General features: G+C 39.9%; 2 protein-coding genes across 5 annotated transcripts in view; both read left to right on the top strand.

Annotated features, from left to right (window-relative positions):
• Positions 1 to 19458, top strand: part of Rasgef1b (RasGEF domain family member 1B) — a 553928-nt gene that overhangs the window by 224496 nt on the left and 309974 nt on the right. The window lies entirely within an intron of this gene.
• Positions 15571 to 15847, top strand: LOC106145347 (small nuclear ribonucleoprotein E; the record flags this gene model as incomplete). Its single annotated transcript, XM_013364917.4, has 1 exon — positions 15571 to 15847. A coding segment is annotated over one exon (255 nt), but the record flags the coding sequence as incomplete, so codon positions are not given.

Genomic DNA, 19458 nt, shown 5'->3' with positions numbered 1-19458 from the left:
GAAAAGCTTCTCAGAATCCAAACCTGTCGTCTTGCATTGCTCAAGTAGGAAGAGACCTTGAGGCTCTCTAGTGTCATTAAGGTGATCTGGCATTCAGAGGGGCAGCTTCTTAGACCTGAATCACCACCAAAGCAGTGTTGCCAGGTGTCTCAGAGGAAGAACCCTGCAGGGTTGCAAATGTTCTGTCTGCCCTTGTGCTTCCCTGCAGCACCTTCTGCTCCTGTTGCGGCAGAGGAAGCCTTTTGAAAGGTTTTCTTTGATTTATGTGGAAAGGACAGAAACACGCACCCCTTCTCTAACAGAGAAGTACTGGGGCAGAAGTCATGACTGTAAGGAGGGTGAGTCACTGCGCAGCTTTGGGGCCTGATCCCCCCCAGAGCCTCTGCTTCTTGTCTCTGGTTTTAGCCTTTGGTCACTCTTTTTCTTGGTGGGGGCAATTATTTTATTATGACCATTTTTTGATGCTCCTCCTAGCTTCCCAAAGTATTTCTAAAAATCTTTTAGCTTCTAAAGAACATGATAATGTATTTTCACATCTCAGATGGGCTTTATTAGTTATGGATTTGCTGGTGGAACAATAAGCTATGTAACATTTGTAATATTCGAAGCATCAGGTAATACAATTTCCAGTTCACATGTAACCACTAGATGACTCTGGAGCTGAATTGCCCATAAAAAGTGCTGCCTCCAACATGCCATTAGTACACTAGGTCAAGTTACTAAACCTCTCAGCCTCCTCTTCTTCATTTTAAAATGAAGATGAGATTATGCTATCTATCTCATGGAGTTACTGCCCAGTCATGTAGGACCTCATCAGAGCCTTCTCTTTGATTCTAGATGTGCTTCTCTGAATCTGGAGACAGATCTACCCGTTGCCTTAGTGACAAATTACCTCCCTGCATACATGTCACACCCAGTGGTCAGACTTAAAGAGATGACCACATTAAATATTCCCACTGGAAAGGGGAATTTGGGTGCAACTGCCATTATGAGGTGCTGACATCTGAGCAGCTGATAACTCTGAAGTGGGCCTAGCTTCTCTCTCTGGGGTTGGCTTCCCAGGCTATTGCCCTCCCTGGGAGAGGGGTTGTTTCTCCTTAGCCACATGTGAAGGTGGCTTTAGAGGATAGGCTACTTTCTTAGCCTCCTATCTGCTCATTTTAATCCCAAGCTCTACAACTCTCTCAAAAATGTAGTTGACTTTTTCCTATTTGATTTCCAGTCATTTCCATATGCTAACAGGCAAACTCATGATTCTTTTGTTTTTAAAAAATTTACAGCCCCTCTTTCTTCTCCTTTTTTATTGATGTATAGCTTACATGTAGAAAAAGCCCAGTTTTAAAGTATACCAGCTGGGCCTGGTGACACATGCTTGTAATTCCAGTAGCTCCCGAGTATCACAAGTTTGAAGCCAGCCTGGGCAACCCAGGGAGACCCTGAAGAAAGAAAGAGAGGTGTGGGGGAGTGAAGAGAAAAGCAAAAGGGTTATAATGTAATTCAGTGGTAGAGTGCCCTGCCTTCGATCCTCAATACTGAAAGTAATTAAATGCATTTTTAAAATTTAATTAATGAAAGATAAAGTGTAACAACTCAATATATTTTGTGTATTCATTCCCAGGTGCCCACTGTCTTTGTTAAGATATAAAGCTTTCCTGGTGCCCTTGTTGATGCTTTCACACTACCTAGTAAGGCAGCCACTTTTAAGAATTCTATTACTACGGGTTAGTTTTCGAATCTCACATAAAGGACATCATATCTATTTACTTTGTTGCTTAGGTATTTTTTTTTGTCTAATGTCATGTCTCTGAGAGTCAACTGTGAAATTGCATGTAGCAGTAATTCTTTCTCTTCCCAATGCTGTTGAGTATTCTCTTCACTACAACACAGCATTCAACTGTTGGTGCACTTTTTAGTTGCTTTCAGTTTTGGGCTGTCATGAACAACAGTACTGGAATTATTCTGTTATCTGTGTTTTGATGGCCACAAACACTCTTTCACCTAGACATGTACACAGGAATAGGATTTCTGGGTTATAAGGCACATATATTTAAGTTTTGTTTTAGTGTACGTCCTAATCTTTTTCAAAGTAATATAATACTTCTTTTGATAGTCTGTAATGGATAAATTACTATTATCTAAAACCCCATGAGGTTGTAGGCTATGCAAAATAATAATAATATTTTAACCCCCTTCTCCAGTACTGTTGGAGCCGGATGAAGAACTTTTGACCAGAGTCTCTGGTTGGCATGAGCCATTTCCACTCCTAGTATGTGCCTGCTCTGTTCAAGGAAAGAGAAAGCCCAGTCTGCTTTGGGTTCCCGAAGTACATCTGCTTCATGGTGTTTGTCTTGGGAGGTTTGATTGAGTGTAGCTCCTCAAGGGTCATCACCTACTTCTGTGACTCGCATTGTCCCCCAGCAGTTGAAGGACCTCTAGCTCTCTTTGTATATCCTAGAAATATCAGGGAGCACTTTGGTGTCACTCTCCTAATTGAACAGTGATTCTAGAACTTGTGTAAGAACACTATTTACAGATAAGCTACCCCTTTGTTCAGATACCCTTAGGGGAAAGAAGGACACTGTGTTCTCTCCTCTTTGAGCTTGTTTCCTGGTGGGCTCTAGGGGAACCAGCAGTACCAACTAGTGACCAGGGTAACTAGAACCTCACCTCATCTTTCTCGTCTTTTAAGGATTTCCCTGGGGAAGGATGTTGTCAGAGCATCTCTTGTACCCTCCAGTTTGTTCCCATGAAGCACTGGGTGGTCTAAATTTAGTTTAAGGTTAAAGAGTCCAGGAAATCCTGTCTGGGATTCTGGCCTCTGGTCTGTGGTTAGTATCAGGGCGTCCTGGGGATGGAGCTAGTTGAGGATAAGAAAGCTGATGGTGCTGGCCACTTAATGACCTCTATTGGAGTTGGGGCTATCTGGGACTTTTAAAAAATGTAGCTTTATTTTGCTGTAATATAATTGGGTTGATCTGACTTAAAGACTGAGGGGTGGACACATGTGTCCAAGGAAATTCTAGGAAGGGACTTTTAATTCCCCTAGGGCAGCCTGGTTGAGAGGAAGGTCAGACCTCAGAAATTTCATGCTGTCAAGTAGGACCAAACTTGTTTCTTTCACTCATTATTCTTTTCTTTCCTTTAAGTTCTTAAGATTAAATTTCAAAACAAGTGACTTTAGAATGAATTTCTTGTTTCATCCAGTATGTTCTACCTGAATGTCCCCAGTTTCATTAAGCTGTAAGGACAATCAATGTCAACATGGGAGACCACCCTTCTCCTCAGTTCTGCCTAGAGCGTGGGCTCCTGGATCTTAAAGCAGCTGTTGGTGCTCTGAGCTTCAGTCTTTCATGAACACAATGCCTTCCACTTCTGTTCTGCCCTCTGCTCCTATGGAGCCTCAGGGCCTGTTCCTAAAGCTGAGAGGAAAGATGCATGTCACAGCTTTCACCTCTGTTATGCTTTTTTATTCCCTCCCTGCCTCTTTTAGCCCTTTCTCCTGAACACCCTTGCACCAACATTTTTACCCTTTCTTTCATCTAAAAATAGCTCTCAGATATCTTAGTTCATAAATATATGTGTTCAGGTGGTCACTGGCCCAGCTCCATGAACAGGAGATCTTAGAATCCTACTCCTGACTTTAGGATGTCTTGATAATCTACCTCCCAACTGGTGAGTAGACCAAAGTTTGTGCTCACAAGATTGTGCCTTCTTTGTTGACCTGCTTATGTCTGAAAGGCCCAGGGAAATGGCACAGGGAGCTAAAAGGAACTGGCTGGGGACTGGAACAGGAGGCTGGGGGAGCTGCTGCTGCCTCTGAATAAAGAATGAAAGAATGTCTACTACCCCCCCCGCCCGCCCACCGCAAGATTTCTAGTTCTAGAAAAATATGATGGTAAATTAAGTAAAACGTTGGCTGTTTTGTTCCTCCAGTCACAAGTCAGTTGCTAGAAGAAATTCAGGTCTGTGTTATTCAAATACTTCATCTCCGTAATTTTGCTCCTCTCAACAGTCCCTGGATTTAAAGGATTGAGAGGGCCAGAGTGTCTATAGATTCTTATCTTGACCTCCTTTCATAAAAAGGAAGCTAGGTCACTTATTGAACAATTCCTTCAATATCTTTAGACCCAAGATTGCTACCTCAGCATTTTAGAAGTTGCCCTTTTGTCAACAAACCCCAATGGGATCCGTGAGTGCCAGGTAAACTCGTGACCTGGTCAGGGAAACCTGCCAGTTAGGCTTCAACTTATTGCCATTTTATTGCTATTTCTAAGTGTGATTTAAGGAAAAAAAAAAAGGATGGGGGGATGTTACATAAAAGAAGAGGCACAACTCCAGAATTAAGGGAAAATTAAAATTAGAATTATTCTATGAAAATTAGCTACTTATAACTGTTTGCTTTTAGAAGATAATATTAATTGATTCAGGGAGATTGTGTTTAAGTTACTATGATGGAGTAAAAAGACTTAGATCTTGGAGCTGGTTTCTTCATGGATTTATGAGGTTTGGAGGAAGTTTTCTTAATATCAGCATCTAGAGTCACCTTCTGTGTTCCTTGGTTCCACATCCATGGAGTCCACCTATTGCAGTTGGGAAATATTGGGAAAAAAGCATTGCATCTGTACTGAATGTGCACAGACCTTTTCCTTGTCATGACTCCTTAAACAGTGTACTACAACTGTTTAGATAGTATTTACATTGTATTAGGCATTATAAGTGATTTTAGAGACGATTTAAAGTGTATGGGAATATGCTATTTTATTTAAGGGATTTGAGCATCCTTGGATCTTGGTATCCAAGAGGGATCTTGAAACCAATCCCCCGTGGATCCTGAGGAATGACTGTTTCCTTGTTTGGCCAATGGTTATGTTGGCATTTAGGCATAACATGTAGAATGTTGGTGAGGACAGCCTGTGCTCCTGCTGGGAGGACACTAGTTGTTCCCTGTCTGAGGGTAGAGAAGAGGAGAAAAAGGAGGGAGCCAAAGAAAGTCCTTTCTATAGGGCCCACCAGACAAAAGGGGAAGATGTCAAAAGTTGAGCAGTTTTTGTGAAGGGAAAAGAACAGAAAGTTCCAGTGAGGGGAATCTATTCATGAATAGCACTGTCAAAAAGCCTATACAACATTAGCTCCTCAAAAACAGGAATGGCAATGTTGTCACTTCTGTCATCTCAGCATATGCAGACTAGACCCTGGAATGGAGCAAGTTTCTACTGAATGCCTGTTGAATGATGAATAGATAAATGAACAGATCCACACGAGGATACAAAGCAATCTCAGATGGATGTTTGCTGACATTTCGGGTGAATGAATAAGTGAATGCACAACTCATATCTGATGATTGTACAATTAGGTTAATTTGCAGATGATAAAACACACCAGAGATGGGGGCAAAAACAGTTCAAGTGCAAAATACCATGAAACAGCAGGAAGACGTTTTGTTTAACTCCTGTTGCTGCTGCTTCTATTGCAAGGGATGGTTAGGAATTGTTCTGTAGTAGAGGAAGTGACTGTGTAAACACAGTTTGGGAACTTTGAAGCAATAAAGGAATCTTTGTTTCAGTGATTTGACTTCCAAAAATGAGGACACTTTGTGAAACCCTTATTTCCACAATAATGCAGACAATGTTATGCAAAATGCACTTTGGGAAAGAGCAGTAAGTAAGTAAGTAGGTAAGTTTATAGAACTACTCAGAGTAGTGTTAAAGTATTTAAGCTAGACCTTAAAACATTTGTCCAAAATTTCACTTTAAAGAAGCATAAACTAACCAGGGTCTCCTTCACACCATATTGGTGCTCTGTTTACATTTGCCCATGAATGAATGAATGAATAAATTAAGGGAAATTAGACTGGAACTTCTAGAACCTTCTACCATTTTTTTCTTCTGTTTTGCTTACAAAAATACTAGCTTCTAGGAGAAATACTGGGTCAACTAGATGGGGGGACTTTTGATATTTAAACACAGAGGCTAGAGAGGTAAACTGGAGCGTGTGCATAAGTAGTCAGAGTCATGAGTCTTTTTCCTTAGATTAGGAGCTGAGACAGAGGTTGTAAGTTCTTACAATGGCTTAAAAATATGTGAGGAGAATTAACAAACCTGAAGACTCTTGAGCCCACTCTTTCTCTTTGAGATCCTGATTTATTTCTTCTGACATGAGCCTGGACACTGACAAATCTGAGAGCTCTCTGCAGGTATCTGATATAAAATAGCTAGAGTTGAGAAGCAATGAATTAAGGGAGCAAGTGGGTTCCCCTCTCTAGATCCATTTTCAGATGCACTGACCATGGTTAAGTGTACTCAGCTTGCTTCCCAACCTGATCTTCCCCAAGTCAAGGATACTGTTCCCCAGGTCCCCACTACTGAGGGAACTGGAGACTTGTGGACTTCCTTCATTGATCTTTGTTTGTTAATACCTCTAATGTGTCCTCAGTGTTGTCACTGTCAGAGATTCTTTGAACTGACTCAGGTCTCTCTGATCTTCTCTATACAAAGCTCAAATTATGAAGCTATCTACAGCTTCACCTGGGTTCAGAGATGGACAACAGGAAGTTACCTATCTAGCTAATTTTCCAGTGGGTGCTGATTTACTCTGCGCAGTATCTCCATGTCTTCATGCAGTGGTTTTCAACAGAGGCATATGTCAGAGTCACTCAAGGAAAGTTTGCCTAAATATATGTATTCATCCTCACTTTGACTCCTAATCAAAATATTGAGTCTATCAGTTGATCCAGGTAGGATTTGTACATGTGTCTTTCTAGGTGGCTCTAGGTCAAGTTTCGATAGAGATCCTCTGCAAAAGGTGAATGAGCTGAAACCACCATGATCTGAATTTCTCCTGCAAAACACTAGTATATATTTGTACTTCCAAATGTATCTGTTTATGATGTAAACTGCTAGGCTAGCTGCCCATCAAACTTATTATCTCTTCTTCCACAGTTAACAGGGTTGTAATGAGCATATGGCTGCCAAGATAAAATTAATTTTCCCATTCTTCTTATAGTTAGTTGTGGTCCATGAGACTAAGTCATCACTAATAATAAGTGCTGCTTCTAGGCTGTGGCTCTTAAGATAGTGAGAGCCTTCTCTATCTCCCTACATCCTTCCTCCTGGCTGACAGAGATGGCAGAACTGCTGTCAGCCCAGGGCTCTGAATGACAGCATAAAGTAGTGTTGCCAGCCAATATGAAATGCTCACCTCAGACTGTTATGTAAGAGAAAAATGAGCTTTCTCCTCCTAAATAATATATGCCTCTGCCTGATTTTGGCTTACTTTGTTTTTTCCGTGGACAGTTATGCTACCAGCAATTCAGTGTTCCCAAAGTAAATCTAAACCTAGTTCCAGAGTGAGTTAACTTCCCCAAAGTTTGGAAGTACTACCTAGGAGAAGTCTGTCACCTTGGACCATCCAGGATGACTATGGAACACGGAGCAGCTAGACAAACAGGTACTATGACTAAGCTGAGCTACAGGGCCTCATTTTTCCAGTATTGAGCTTTATATCAACCGACACCTGAGTGGTCACCTACTTTGTCTCATAAGCCAGAATATTAAGGGGTGACAGAATCTTCACACTATTAAGGATGCACCAAAGATCAAGTATGCAACTTATGTCTTTGAATCTATTTGGTAGGTGCCAGATCTTCCATTTCACAGATTTTTGTTTATTTTTTTTTTTTTAGAGAAAATAAGATAGGGGTAGCTAGCTTATGCTGTTCACTTACTGAAATTTAGACATATCTAAGAATGACATGTAAAAGGTATTATACATAGAAATGGAAGGGTTTTGCCTAATAAATTATTTTTCTGTTAGTTATTCCTATAGACAGACAACTTAACTACTATGGCTTTGCCTTATTGCTATTTTACTAAACTGGGTGATCTTTAAAAGCCATTCAAGACCCTAAGCATGACTACAGGGACTTCTGGTAGTTCTATTTATGATTAAAAACTCATTCCTGCACACCAGTCATCAGAATGCATGACCTTGAGCTAGTTATGCCCCAACTCCCCAAACAGAGACTAGATCTGTTCTTAATCCACAGAGTCTCATAGGCTGCCATTAATGATGGATTTTGTTGTGGACCTTCTCATTGGCAATGGTCACAGTGAAAGTTAATACCCTCACCAGTATGGCAGAACAAGAGCACCTAATGTTACCCCTACCCTATGTTCATTAGGGAGAGTCCTGCCTCCACAATTAATGTAAAACCTGAGCTCTGATACCAGGTATCAATTTATATCATGTATTTAGAAAGTGCCATTCAAAATATTGCTTGTCCAAAACCATCTGCCCTCTGCTCCTTATCCTCTTACTGATGGTTTTGTGGAATGTGGTGTGTAGAATCCTGACCCTGTCTACATATAGCTTGCTATGCTATATATCTCAGCACCACTAAAACTAAGTATAACAATTAAAACACTCCTCCATACAGAAACCCATAGCTTCTCGCTCTCTCTATCTCCCCTCTCTTTTTCACTCTCAAACACTACTATAACTCCAACATCTGGAAGGTACTTGGAAAAACTATCACTTACTTAAGAAGATCAGTGAGATATTCTTTTTCTATATCAAAAGGCAATTCAGTACTAATTCTCTTAGTACTGAACTGTCCAAGGGCTGGGGATGTGAGAAGCAAAGCATGTGCAAGTCCCTAGGTTTAATCCCTAGCACAAAAAATACAAAGGCTTTTCTAACAAAACAGTAAATCCATAAGCTTTACATCAGGGAAACAATTTGACATCAGGGAAACAATTTGAGTGGAAGAAACCTTATTTTCTCAACACAAATACAAAATCTGTCCCAGTCAAAATCTGTTGGACCACTTTTGGAAGCTATTTAAAAACCAGAACAAAGATGGCATTCCATTTCCACTTTCCCTGCTCCCCAGCACAGCTGCTCTTTAGAAACTTTGCCCAATCCTTATTTTCCATGTAGCTCTCAAAGCTGAGGGCAGAGACAGCAGTGTATAAGAGCAAACATCATTACCCTAGAGGCTAACAATAGCTTCCAACACCTGAGTCATGGGAGGGAGGGGCCTCAGCCCAATGTTGTCCTCAACTATTTAGTCACACCAGGTGTGCCAGCTGGCAAATCCAAGATGACCTTGAGACCCACTGCCCAAGAGAATTATCACAAAAGAAGTACATGTACCAAATTTTACCCCAGCCAAACCTGAACACTACCTGAGCACTCCCACTATCTTATTTGATTTTGACCCCATGGCTTTCACTCTTACTCCAAAATTTGGCTCAGACCTGATTTTAATAGCTATCTGTGTCCATTTCCAGACCTGTCATGCTTTTTACCTACACCTTTGGACTTCTATATTTCTTTTAAGCTTTCTATCTTAACTCAGCCCCCTTCCATGCACAGATATGCACATACACCACGCACTCATACTTATGCACACTGAGATACAGGCCAATGAAAGTGTGATGCAAGACGAGGCATGAGAAGTAGCAGAGGTCAGTTGAAGACTGATCGCTAACGTAGAATGAAGAATTTTGAGAAGGACAGTGGCATTTTAGAAAGATCTTCCTTTCTAAATGCAATATGGATGATTTGGAGCTGGTAAAAGCAGGAGGCTAGTGGTTTAGCTCATACCATCAAGGCACATATTGTGACTTAGCTGTTCCTGGGCCTCTCCTCATTACCTGGATCTCAGTTCCTTAATTCACAAGACTCAATCTTCCTCTGTGTCCTGTCTCCATGTACTGGTTGCTTGATGATCATTTCTAAAACCAAGCCAGGCAGGCAAGCTGGATCTGCACCAGGAGTCCAAATTGTCTGGAACCATTTGGGAAAGAAATAGCAAAAGGGCATGGTGGAAGAGAGAGGGAGATCCTAGGAAGATAGACTTTTACTTGGGACAAGAGGTGAAGTGGAAGAAGATAAAACCAAATCGTTAGGGGGAAATATATACAAGTTAGAGTAAGCACAAATAACATAGAAAGAGTGTTATTCTCCAGAAGTAAGGAAAGAAGAGAAAATCAATGTAATTTTAGTTCCAACAATCAAGCTGAATTCAAAGAAGAAGCCATTATTCATGCAGAAAGAAAGGAGAGCCACATGCAGGTGGGATTTCTCTTCCTGGAATCTGAGTTAGAAGATGTGGTTTGTGAAAACTGAAAGATTTTCATTTCATCTCCTCCTCAAACGATATGTAAGTTGAGGGGCTAGGGTTGTGGCTCAGTGGTAAAGCGCTCGCTTAGCATGCATGAGGCACTGGGTTTGATCCTCAGCACCACATAAAAATAAAATAAAGATATCATGTCCACCTAAAACTAAAAAATAAATATTTTTTTAAAAAAAGATATCTAAGTTGGAAAACCTATTCAAGGATGTATATCTTTTTGTTTTGTGAAAATGACAATTTAGGAGAGAGATTTAATTTATACTTGGAGAAAAAATGGTGGTGCCAATAGCAATAAATACCTGAGAGGTGAAGCCAGCTAGTTAGAATGAGGAGGCCAGAGTTGGGATTGAAGCCCAGCATTCCCATGGAGCTTACAATATGGGCATAAAACCAGGATGCCAGTTAATAGCAATAATAATAGTGTTATGTCCCACAACACACAGTGATCAGTGTGCTACATAAAGTGAATAAGACGCTGTTTGAGACTCCATCTGTAGCAACAAATGAATCTCTCTTCTTCTAAAAGTCTGAGGAAGCTTGAAAGGTAAAAATTCAAAAAATATTAGACTCCTATTAAAACAATGAAGAGAAGTGTTAGTCAGCTCATAAATGAAAAGTGGTGAAGTCAAGTGCCATTGAAGGAAAAGTTGTGCAGATAAACTTCACTGTAGAGTAGCACTGACTTAAAGGCAAGAGAGAGAGAGAGAGAGAGAGAGAGAGAGAGAGAGAGAGAGAGAGAGAGAGAGAGAGATATTAAAAATAGGAAAAGTATAAACAAACCTAAGCCACCCCAAAATGAGGAAGTAAATACTTTGTGTATGTGTGTGTGCTAGGGATTAAACCCAGGACTTGCTTCACTTCCTACATCCCAAACCCCTGGACAAAACTTTTGAGGACTTTATGGTTAACCTTGGGCAAATAGAATAAAGAAGAAATAAAGAATGAATGTCAAAGACTAAGAAAGATAGTAGAAATTGGAAGCTACCCCCTGTACTAAAAGCTTACAATAGTAGAATTTACCTTCAAGACTGAAGGAAGTCAGTCAGGGAATGTCACAATGTTTTTAATATAGTATACGTAATGGGAAAAACATGATTGAAGGGAAAAACCCAAACCATTCCAAAGGAAGAGGTGAATAGATATGTCATGCTTGACTCTCTGCAGATCATGCAAAAACTTGTAGTGCCGATAGGACATGCTAAAAGATCTTGAGGTTACCCTCAGCTGGTATGATGTGGCCATTTGTAAAATCATTGGATAGGAAGGGTTGAAATGAAAGTCTAAGGCCAGTGAATCACAGCAACTGACACAAGGCTTGTTAATCTTTATATCAGTCAAGGTTGACCCAAGGAAGTGAAAGTGGGAGGAGACCTACAAGAGACAACTGGGCACACAATTGTGGGGCAGGCAGTCAGGAAAGGAAGGCTGAAACTCTCAGACATGGTCTGAACCTGCTGCCAACAGTTAGAATGACTTCTTCTTCAGGATAACCTCAGTTCTGCTCTCAAGACCTTTCAACTGATTGAATCAGGCCCATCCAGATTATCTTGGTCAGTCTCCCTTATTTAAAATCAATCAACTATTCGAGCTTTAATCACAACCACTAAACACCTTCACAACAACAGCTAGATAAATGTTCGGTTGAATGACCGACTGTCACCTGGCCAAGAAGACACAGCAAAAGACTATAGGGTTAAAGCAGAAGGCGAATACCTATAGGAGCTCAGTCAGACAGCATGCTGGTCAATTATTCTGACAAAAGAAGAAAGGGAGATGCATTTAAAATAAATGACTGAAATATCAGAAATGCTGGATGGAGCAAGGTCATTCATTCACTTACTTACACACACACTTGCTCATTCAACCAACATTTATTTCTTATCAATGTATGGGACACTGGGGTTATAGCAAGAAGGCATGGCCTCTTCCAATATACAGAGAGATAAAAATGTACACAAAATAGTGCTTTAGAAGGCAATATTATAGAAGTATGTATGAATGCTATGGGAACAACAAGGAAGAAGCATGGAGATGGTGGACAAATGCAAATGAACTTGTATCAATGGCATAGAAATGAATGGTGAACCAATGAGAATTTTTGGCATGCATGAAAAGCTTAGTAAAGAAAATGGAAATAAAAATAATGTTAAAAGTCAGCAAGCATGGGAGGGAAACATTTCCTATGGTAGTTTTCCTTTTACATATTCATGATGTGTGGCCTCCCCCAAGAGTGTATGTGATCCTACCAACGGTAATGAATATCCTTTTATGGCCTTTGAAAAAATAGCACATTCCCAAAGGGCAGCTGTGCATCTGCTAGGCTAGAGGAAAAAGCGCATGCCACATAGAACCTTTTTGCACTTCAGGGTTACTGTATTTCAGATTTAAGAAGCCAGATGAAGACAATGATGGTTGAATCTATGGGTAACTGAAATACCAAATGCCTGAGTCAGCTCAGAAGGCTCCACTGGAAAGAAATTATTTTTATCATGAATATATCTGTCCAGAAAGGCACTAGATTATGTTTCCTTCTCCATTTCCCTGCTATCTTTCCAAATAGATCCCCACTGTATTAACTTGGACTCCTGGTCTCAAGTAACAGAAATCAATTCAGATAGACTAAACAAAAACTGACAATTAACTTGTAAGAATGCTGGATGGATGCTAGAACTAAGAAGGTAGACTGATCTGAGAAAGGGACTGGGTATAGGCACAGGAATTTTCTCTCCTCCTCTCCTTTCTTCTCAGTGACTTCATTCTCGCTGGGACCAGCTTCCTTTGCTCAATACAACTGGTGGCATATCTGCTCTATTGTGGAAGGTTGGTCCCAAAGTTAATTATAGCTGAGCCTTACAGAGACACTGTCCTAGTTTCAAATCTGATTGGTTTGGTTTGGATCAGGTGTCTGCCCTGTCAATCAGCTGTGGCCCAGGGCTAAGAGTAGAGGGACTTTGAGGTTGACAGTGGGAGAGATGTGTCAGGTACTAGTTAGATCTTTCCAGGGAATCACACAGAAAGAGAAAGGAAAGGTCAAGCACAGCATATACCTTTCATCTCACCTGTGAGATTCTTGATTGCCATTTTTGTTCTTTTTCTTCTTGGCCTCTGGTGTAGGCCTTATTTCCACACCTCTGGAATATTATAATGCCTGAGATACAGTGAAATCTTCAGGAAATAACAAGCAATGTGCTCAATTTGTTTTCCCACTCAAATAAAATCATAATAACATACTGAATAAAACAGATATCCTTTCCTCTTTTACTCCAATCTGCTTACCCAGAAATAAAGAGTCAAACAAAAATCTAGTAGATCATTACATATTCATTCAGCCTCTCCTACGTGCTTAGCATTGTGGAAATCATTATCAAGGATTCAGAGAAAACACAAGAAGAGGATCTTGAGAAAAACTCTTATTATCTCTTAGAAGATAAAATGAAAGGCTAAAGATAAAACTGCATTATATCAGGTTAAGATTCTCATTCAGTATATTATTATGATATATTTATACTACAAAGTTCTTGAAGAGTGAAATACCTGGGGCACTGTTCTCTCCTAGTTCTCTTGTGCACCTGCTGGATTAGTCTTCTTGATACAAAGAGGGGGAAAGGCTTGCCCTAGGTGCCCTACCTCCTCCTTCAGGGAGAGAGGAGAAGGACCCAGGAGATCTAGATAGAAACCACAGGAAATGCCCGATGGGGAAGAAGGTGGACATGAATACTGAAGTAGTTCTGAACCCACCTAGTGGATTTTGAAATCAAATTTATGAGACTTCTTTCTCCATTATGCCACACTGCTTCTCCATGGATCTATAAGTGATGATAATTGCTCTATTTTTCTGAGCTTTAGCCCTTGTAATAGTCTTATAATGATAATATATTTTACATGGTAATACCCTAATAAGAATACTACATATAAGATTAGGTGAATTGTATTTGACAAATTTAATTTTTAAAAGCCAACAGGAAAGACCACATCCCAATGAGATTAAACGCTGGCTTAAGTCCTCAAAGCGGGGGAAATTGCCAGAAGGTTAATTTTGCCTTTATCACTGCCCTGCTCCCTACTCCCAGGGGGCTTTGCAGTTTCTCCCAGAGCCTGCCCACTGGAGCCGCTGAAGCCTTTGGAACCCCTGAATGAATGGCAGGTGAACTTCAAAGTGAGTTTTTCTAGTTACTGTTATTACTTACCTCTCAATGGGCTCTATAAAGATCAGTTAAGCAAATGAAGTCTTAAGTGAATGAGTTTAGAGGTTTGTGGGGAAAGATGATTGATAGATTTAAAAATAATTCAGTGTTTCCTGACTCTGGATCATTTTTCTCTTCCTTCCTAGGTAGTTCAGCAGAGCAGAATCTCTATAGATTTTGAAAGGAAGAGACTGTGTGACTTTTCATTGTGTGAGTGGTTGCCAAATTTGGTTGTAAAAAAAAATTCTATCTCAGGATATTTGATTAAATTCTCAAAACTGAATTTGAATTTTGAAGGTAAACATGTCACATTGTGTTTTGAAGGAGGTGAAATGGGATCTCCCTCAGAAATAGTACCAGAAAGGGACACTGTCTGCCTGTGTTCTGCTTGTCATCTGTCTTAAGGGTATGAGAGCAGCAAGTTCTCGTGTAAGGATGCATTGGAAAAATAGCCACCATTTTATTATGGTAAAGTAAATATATAAATTTAGTGGTTATGAGAGAGACAACATTTTTCCTCTGGTTTATAATTTTACTCAGTATAGTATGTAGAATATTCTGCATGAGGTTGTGATGATTAATTTTTTGTGTCAATTTGGCTAGACCGTGATGTCAGTATATTTGGCCAAACAATATTCTAGATGTTTCTATGAGGAATGTGAAATTAACATTTGGGATGCAATGAACATTGAAATTGATGGACTTGGAATAAAGCAGGCCACCCTCCTTAGTGTGGGTGGGCTTCATACAACAAGTTGAAGGCCTGAATAGAACAAAAGATTGGGGATTCTGTTAGCAGCTGTTGGACTTGGACTGCAGGATCAGCTCTTCCCTGGGACCCTGGTTTGATGACCCGCTTTGTGAATTTTGGAGATACCATCCTCCATCATAGCATGAGCCAATTCCTTAAATAAATCTCTCTCGGGAGCCAGGAGAAAGCGCGGGTAGTTGAAGAACCGTGGGGGGTGGGCTCGGGCCGCCCCTGCGGGAGAAGTGCAGGAATGGCGGGGAGAGAGGAGGGGAGACAACGTTAGGTGGATACGGAGTGAAAGCGGGAGTTCACAGTCTAGGGTAGGAGGAAGAGAGATTCTGGGAGGATGATTCCGCCCACCGCCCCCCCCCCCGCCCCCCAGCGAAGGCCCGGTTTGGCCCTTCTTGAAGTAGGCACCAGAGCTCGCCTTCAGAAACCGAAGTTGGGATGAGGGTTGGGTCGGTCCTCAGTTTCAGGGAGCAGAGCCTGTGCTGTGATGGATTTCGTCCTTAACTGCTGTGGTACAGAACCTCATCTTCAGATACTTGCAAAACAGATCCCGGATTCAGGTGTGGCTCTATGAGCAAGTGAATATGCGGATAGAGGGCTGTATTATTGGTTTTGATGAATACATGAACCTTGTATTAGATGATGCAGAAGAGATTCATTCTAAAACAAAGTCAAGAAAACAGCTGGGTCGGATCATGCTAAAAGGAGATAATATTACTCTGCTACAAAGTGTCTCCAACTAGAAATGATCAATGAAGTGGGAAATTACAGAGAAAGCAACAATTTTTTTTTTTTTAATTTAGCTGCCCTTTGCCTGGAATATAGTTCTAAAGCATTAGTTCACATTGTTTTGATGACCTATGTTATTACCAGATGAAAATAAATGCTGTGGGACTCTTTTTATTAAAATAAATAAATAAATAAATAAATCTCTCTTTACAGCTCCTATCATTTGTTTCTTTGGATACAAAGGCTGAATTCCATTATTTAAGGGAGTGGAGTTTTGTTTTTGTTTTTGTTTTTGTTTTTAATGAGGCAGCTCTCTTTAAGAGTAGCTCCCCTTAAAAATTGATTTAAATGGTAGAAACTCTATTACTTCCTTTAAAATACTGTGTCTTCAATTTAAAAGTTTAAAAAACATTTAAAAGATTTAAATAAGCACTTAATGAATTGGAACAAAAATTGTGATAAGAAGTAGATTATGTGGGTCACAATTTAATAAACATTAGGCTGAATTCCTGGCATACAAAGTTGTTTAGGTTGCTTCTAGTTCAATCTCTGACCAGATGAAATTATATGAAATTGTTGGTATTTGAATGTGTCCGATCTATTTTAAAAAGGCAATTTCACATGGCCCATTACAAAAAGAATATATTACTTTTTAAAGTATAATAATGGTCAGGAAAGAACATTTATAGATTCTTTCTCATAGAAATGGTTTCCTTGATTTAGAATCAATTGTTTTAGGACCAGTAAGACAGGTATAAAAGAAAGGTAATCAAGTACTTTATATGAAGAATACACAAACTTGGATAGGGTGATTCATTCCGATCATATTTTTAATCAAATTTTAAACTTTTAGCTTTCTTTTTCTCTCTTTTTTGCTAGTACAAGGACAAAGGCTTGCCATGTGCACTTCACCTTCTTCCTCAGGGAGAGAGGAGAAAGACCAACAAGGTCCAGACAGAAACCTTGAAATCATAGACACAATTCCATTTCCTTCTTAATGGGTCTTCTCCCCTAAAGCACCTTTGTATGCAAGGAGATTGGATCTTTGCCAGGTATTCACACTGGAATGCTATTGAAGTGCCAGAGGATGTTCAGTACATCTTGAAGGGGGTATTGATAAACCTGCACAAGAATCATTTCTGACATCCCTAGTGATCCTTAGCAGGGTGAGATCTATGACTGTGTAATGGTTCCTGACATTGGGATAGCACTTGATGGTTTACAAAACTCACTCTCCTTTCATCTGTGCACAAATATCATAGCCTGCATTGTCTTTCCCATATTGACAATGGACAAGATGCAGTCCAGACAGCAGAACTTGCTGGCTGAGCTTACATAACTTAATGAAAGGGGCTGGCACTATAAACCCTCTGGTGCTGTTACTTACCATCTTGAGACTGATTGCCAGCTTTTCTGCAATTTGCCCTTCTTCAGTTAGGTTCTACTCATTTCATAGATTTGTCTATCACCGGATCACATATTGCTTAGGTAGCTGAATTCTGCAGACATTTTTAAGGCTGTTTTTTCCAAGAAAAATCCAAACAGTTCCCTTCTGCATTCTAGAGAAGAGCCTCAGCTGTCTCTGGGCTTGTTCTTTTTTCAAAATATAGTGCTGACGTTACTCCTTTAACTGCAGGTACTTTGAGAACCCAGCCCTCTGCAGGTAGCAGAGCTGGCAGTAAAGCAACCTGCTACTTAGAATGCAACCTCACTTGCCTCCTGCATTCAGAGGAAAGGTCAGGATACTGCAAACTGGAAAATATGGGAAGAAAAATTTGTGAGGGACTTCATAAAGCCCAGCCTCAAGGGCTGGAGAACGGCAGGAGTTAAGTGGGAAATAACATGGCCCATAGACTGGCCTGGCTCCTTAACAACCAGGAACAGAAGAGTCCCTCACCAGCAAAGATGAAGAGTGACTGGCTCTAAGCATTCCAGAACAGGTGCTGAAATACAAGAGCTGTGCCTACTCCCTTTTGTGTCTGCCTAAGGAGTGTGCAGAGAGCCCAGACATACAGATTAGGAAAAAAAAAAAAATGGTGAAGTTCAGCAGACTGTTCTATGTGGTCACAGAATAACACTGCCTCTGTAGTTAAGAAAAAATTAAGAACATCTTTCTTTCAATATGTTTTAGTGCCTTTCCTGGTATCTTTCTTTGAAGGAAAAAAACATGCAGCTCTCTTATGCTATTTGGCGATCTGAATCTCTCTTCTCTATTGCAAGAACTGTCAAAGCTTGTGAAAATATCTTTGGATTTAGTTTGCTCATTCCCTAATTGTATATTTTCTTTCCTGTGAATTTATTTTTCAGGCTTTTGCCTAGACATTTATATCTACTTCATTCTCCCTGGCTTAGTGCCACAGGGATAATTCTGGCACAAAACAGACATTAGCAGACTAGAATACAAGATCATTCTCTTATCTTACTAATTACCACTCGTTCCTGCTGACAAAATCTTCAGGTCTTAAAGAGAAAACAAACAATTTACCTGAAAAGCAGAGGTAAGATATGTAATTTTGCTGTGCTGGGTGTGCTCTATCAGAGGAATTTTCAGCAACGACGTTTCTGATTTGTGCACAACTTACACAGCAATTGTGGTGACAAGGTCGCCTATGGGCTCAAGTCTCAGAGCTAACCAATTGAGCCTTGGTTTCCCCATCTGTGAAACTGGCATAATCAGTCACCTCGTAGTGTTTGAAGATCTAATGAGATAACAAGTGACAAATGCTTTCTAAGCTGTAAACTGCTGTGTAAGCTTGAGCTGTGATGATGGAGATTTTCATTTTAGGAAGTTAGAGAGTCTCTACTCTGTCAATTTAAAGTTGTCCTTTCTTTTTTTGTTCTCTTAAGGTAAATGACATTGTGATAGGTATTACAATATGAATATATATATGTATACATACACAAATATGGACAAATTGTATGTGTCAGTAGAAAAAAAGAACACACATACAATTATAGCTCTCTAAGAATTATTGATTTTTTTAACCAAAAATCCAAATAATACAATTAATAAAAAATCTAAATAGACATTTCTCAAAAGAAGAAATACAAGTGGTCCAACAAATATATATTTTAAAAAGTGTTCACAACATCCTTAACAATCAGAGAAATGCAAATTAAAACTACACTGAAATTTCATCTCACTCCAGTCAGAATGGCAATCATCCAGAGTACAAATAATAAATGCTGGCAAGGATGTGGGGGGAAAGGTACATTCATATATTGTTGGTGGGACTGTAAATTAGTACAACCACTCTGGAAAGTAGTATGGAGATTCCTCAAAAGACTTGTAGGCATGGAACCACCCTATAACCCACCTATCCTACTCCTTGGTGTTTATCCAAAAGAATTAAAATTAGCATTCTGTAGTGACACAGGCACATCAATGTTTATAGCAGCATAATTCCCAATAGCCAATTTATGGAACCAATCCAGATGCCCATCAGCTGATGAATGGATAAAGAAAATGTGGTATGTATACACAGTGAAGTTTTACATAGCCATAAATAAGAGGAAAATTATGGTATTTGCTAATTGGAACTGGAGAACATCATGCTAAGTGAAATAAGCCAGAATCAGAAAGTCAAGGGTTTCATGTTTTCTCTCACATGCAAAATTTACAGCAAAATAAGGAAAAGGGGAGGGGA

The sequence above is a fragment of the Ictidomys tridecemlineatus genome, chromosome 9 (assembly GCF_052094955.1).
Source record: "Ictidomys tridecemlineatus isolate mIctTri1 chromosome 9, mIctTri1.hap1, whole genome shotgun sequence".
Taxonomy (NCBI): Eukaryota; Metazoa; Chordata; class Mammalia; order Rodentia; family Sciuridae; genus Ictidomys; species Ictidomys tridecemlineatus.
The sequence above is the reverse complement of the archived record's forward strand: the minus strand, read 5'-3'. Positions and strand labels throughout refer to the sequence as shown.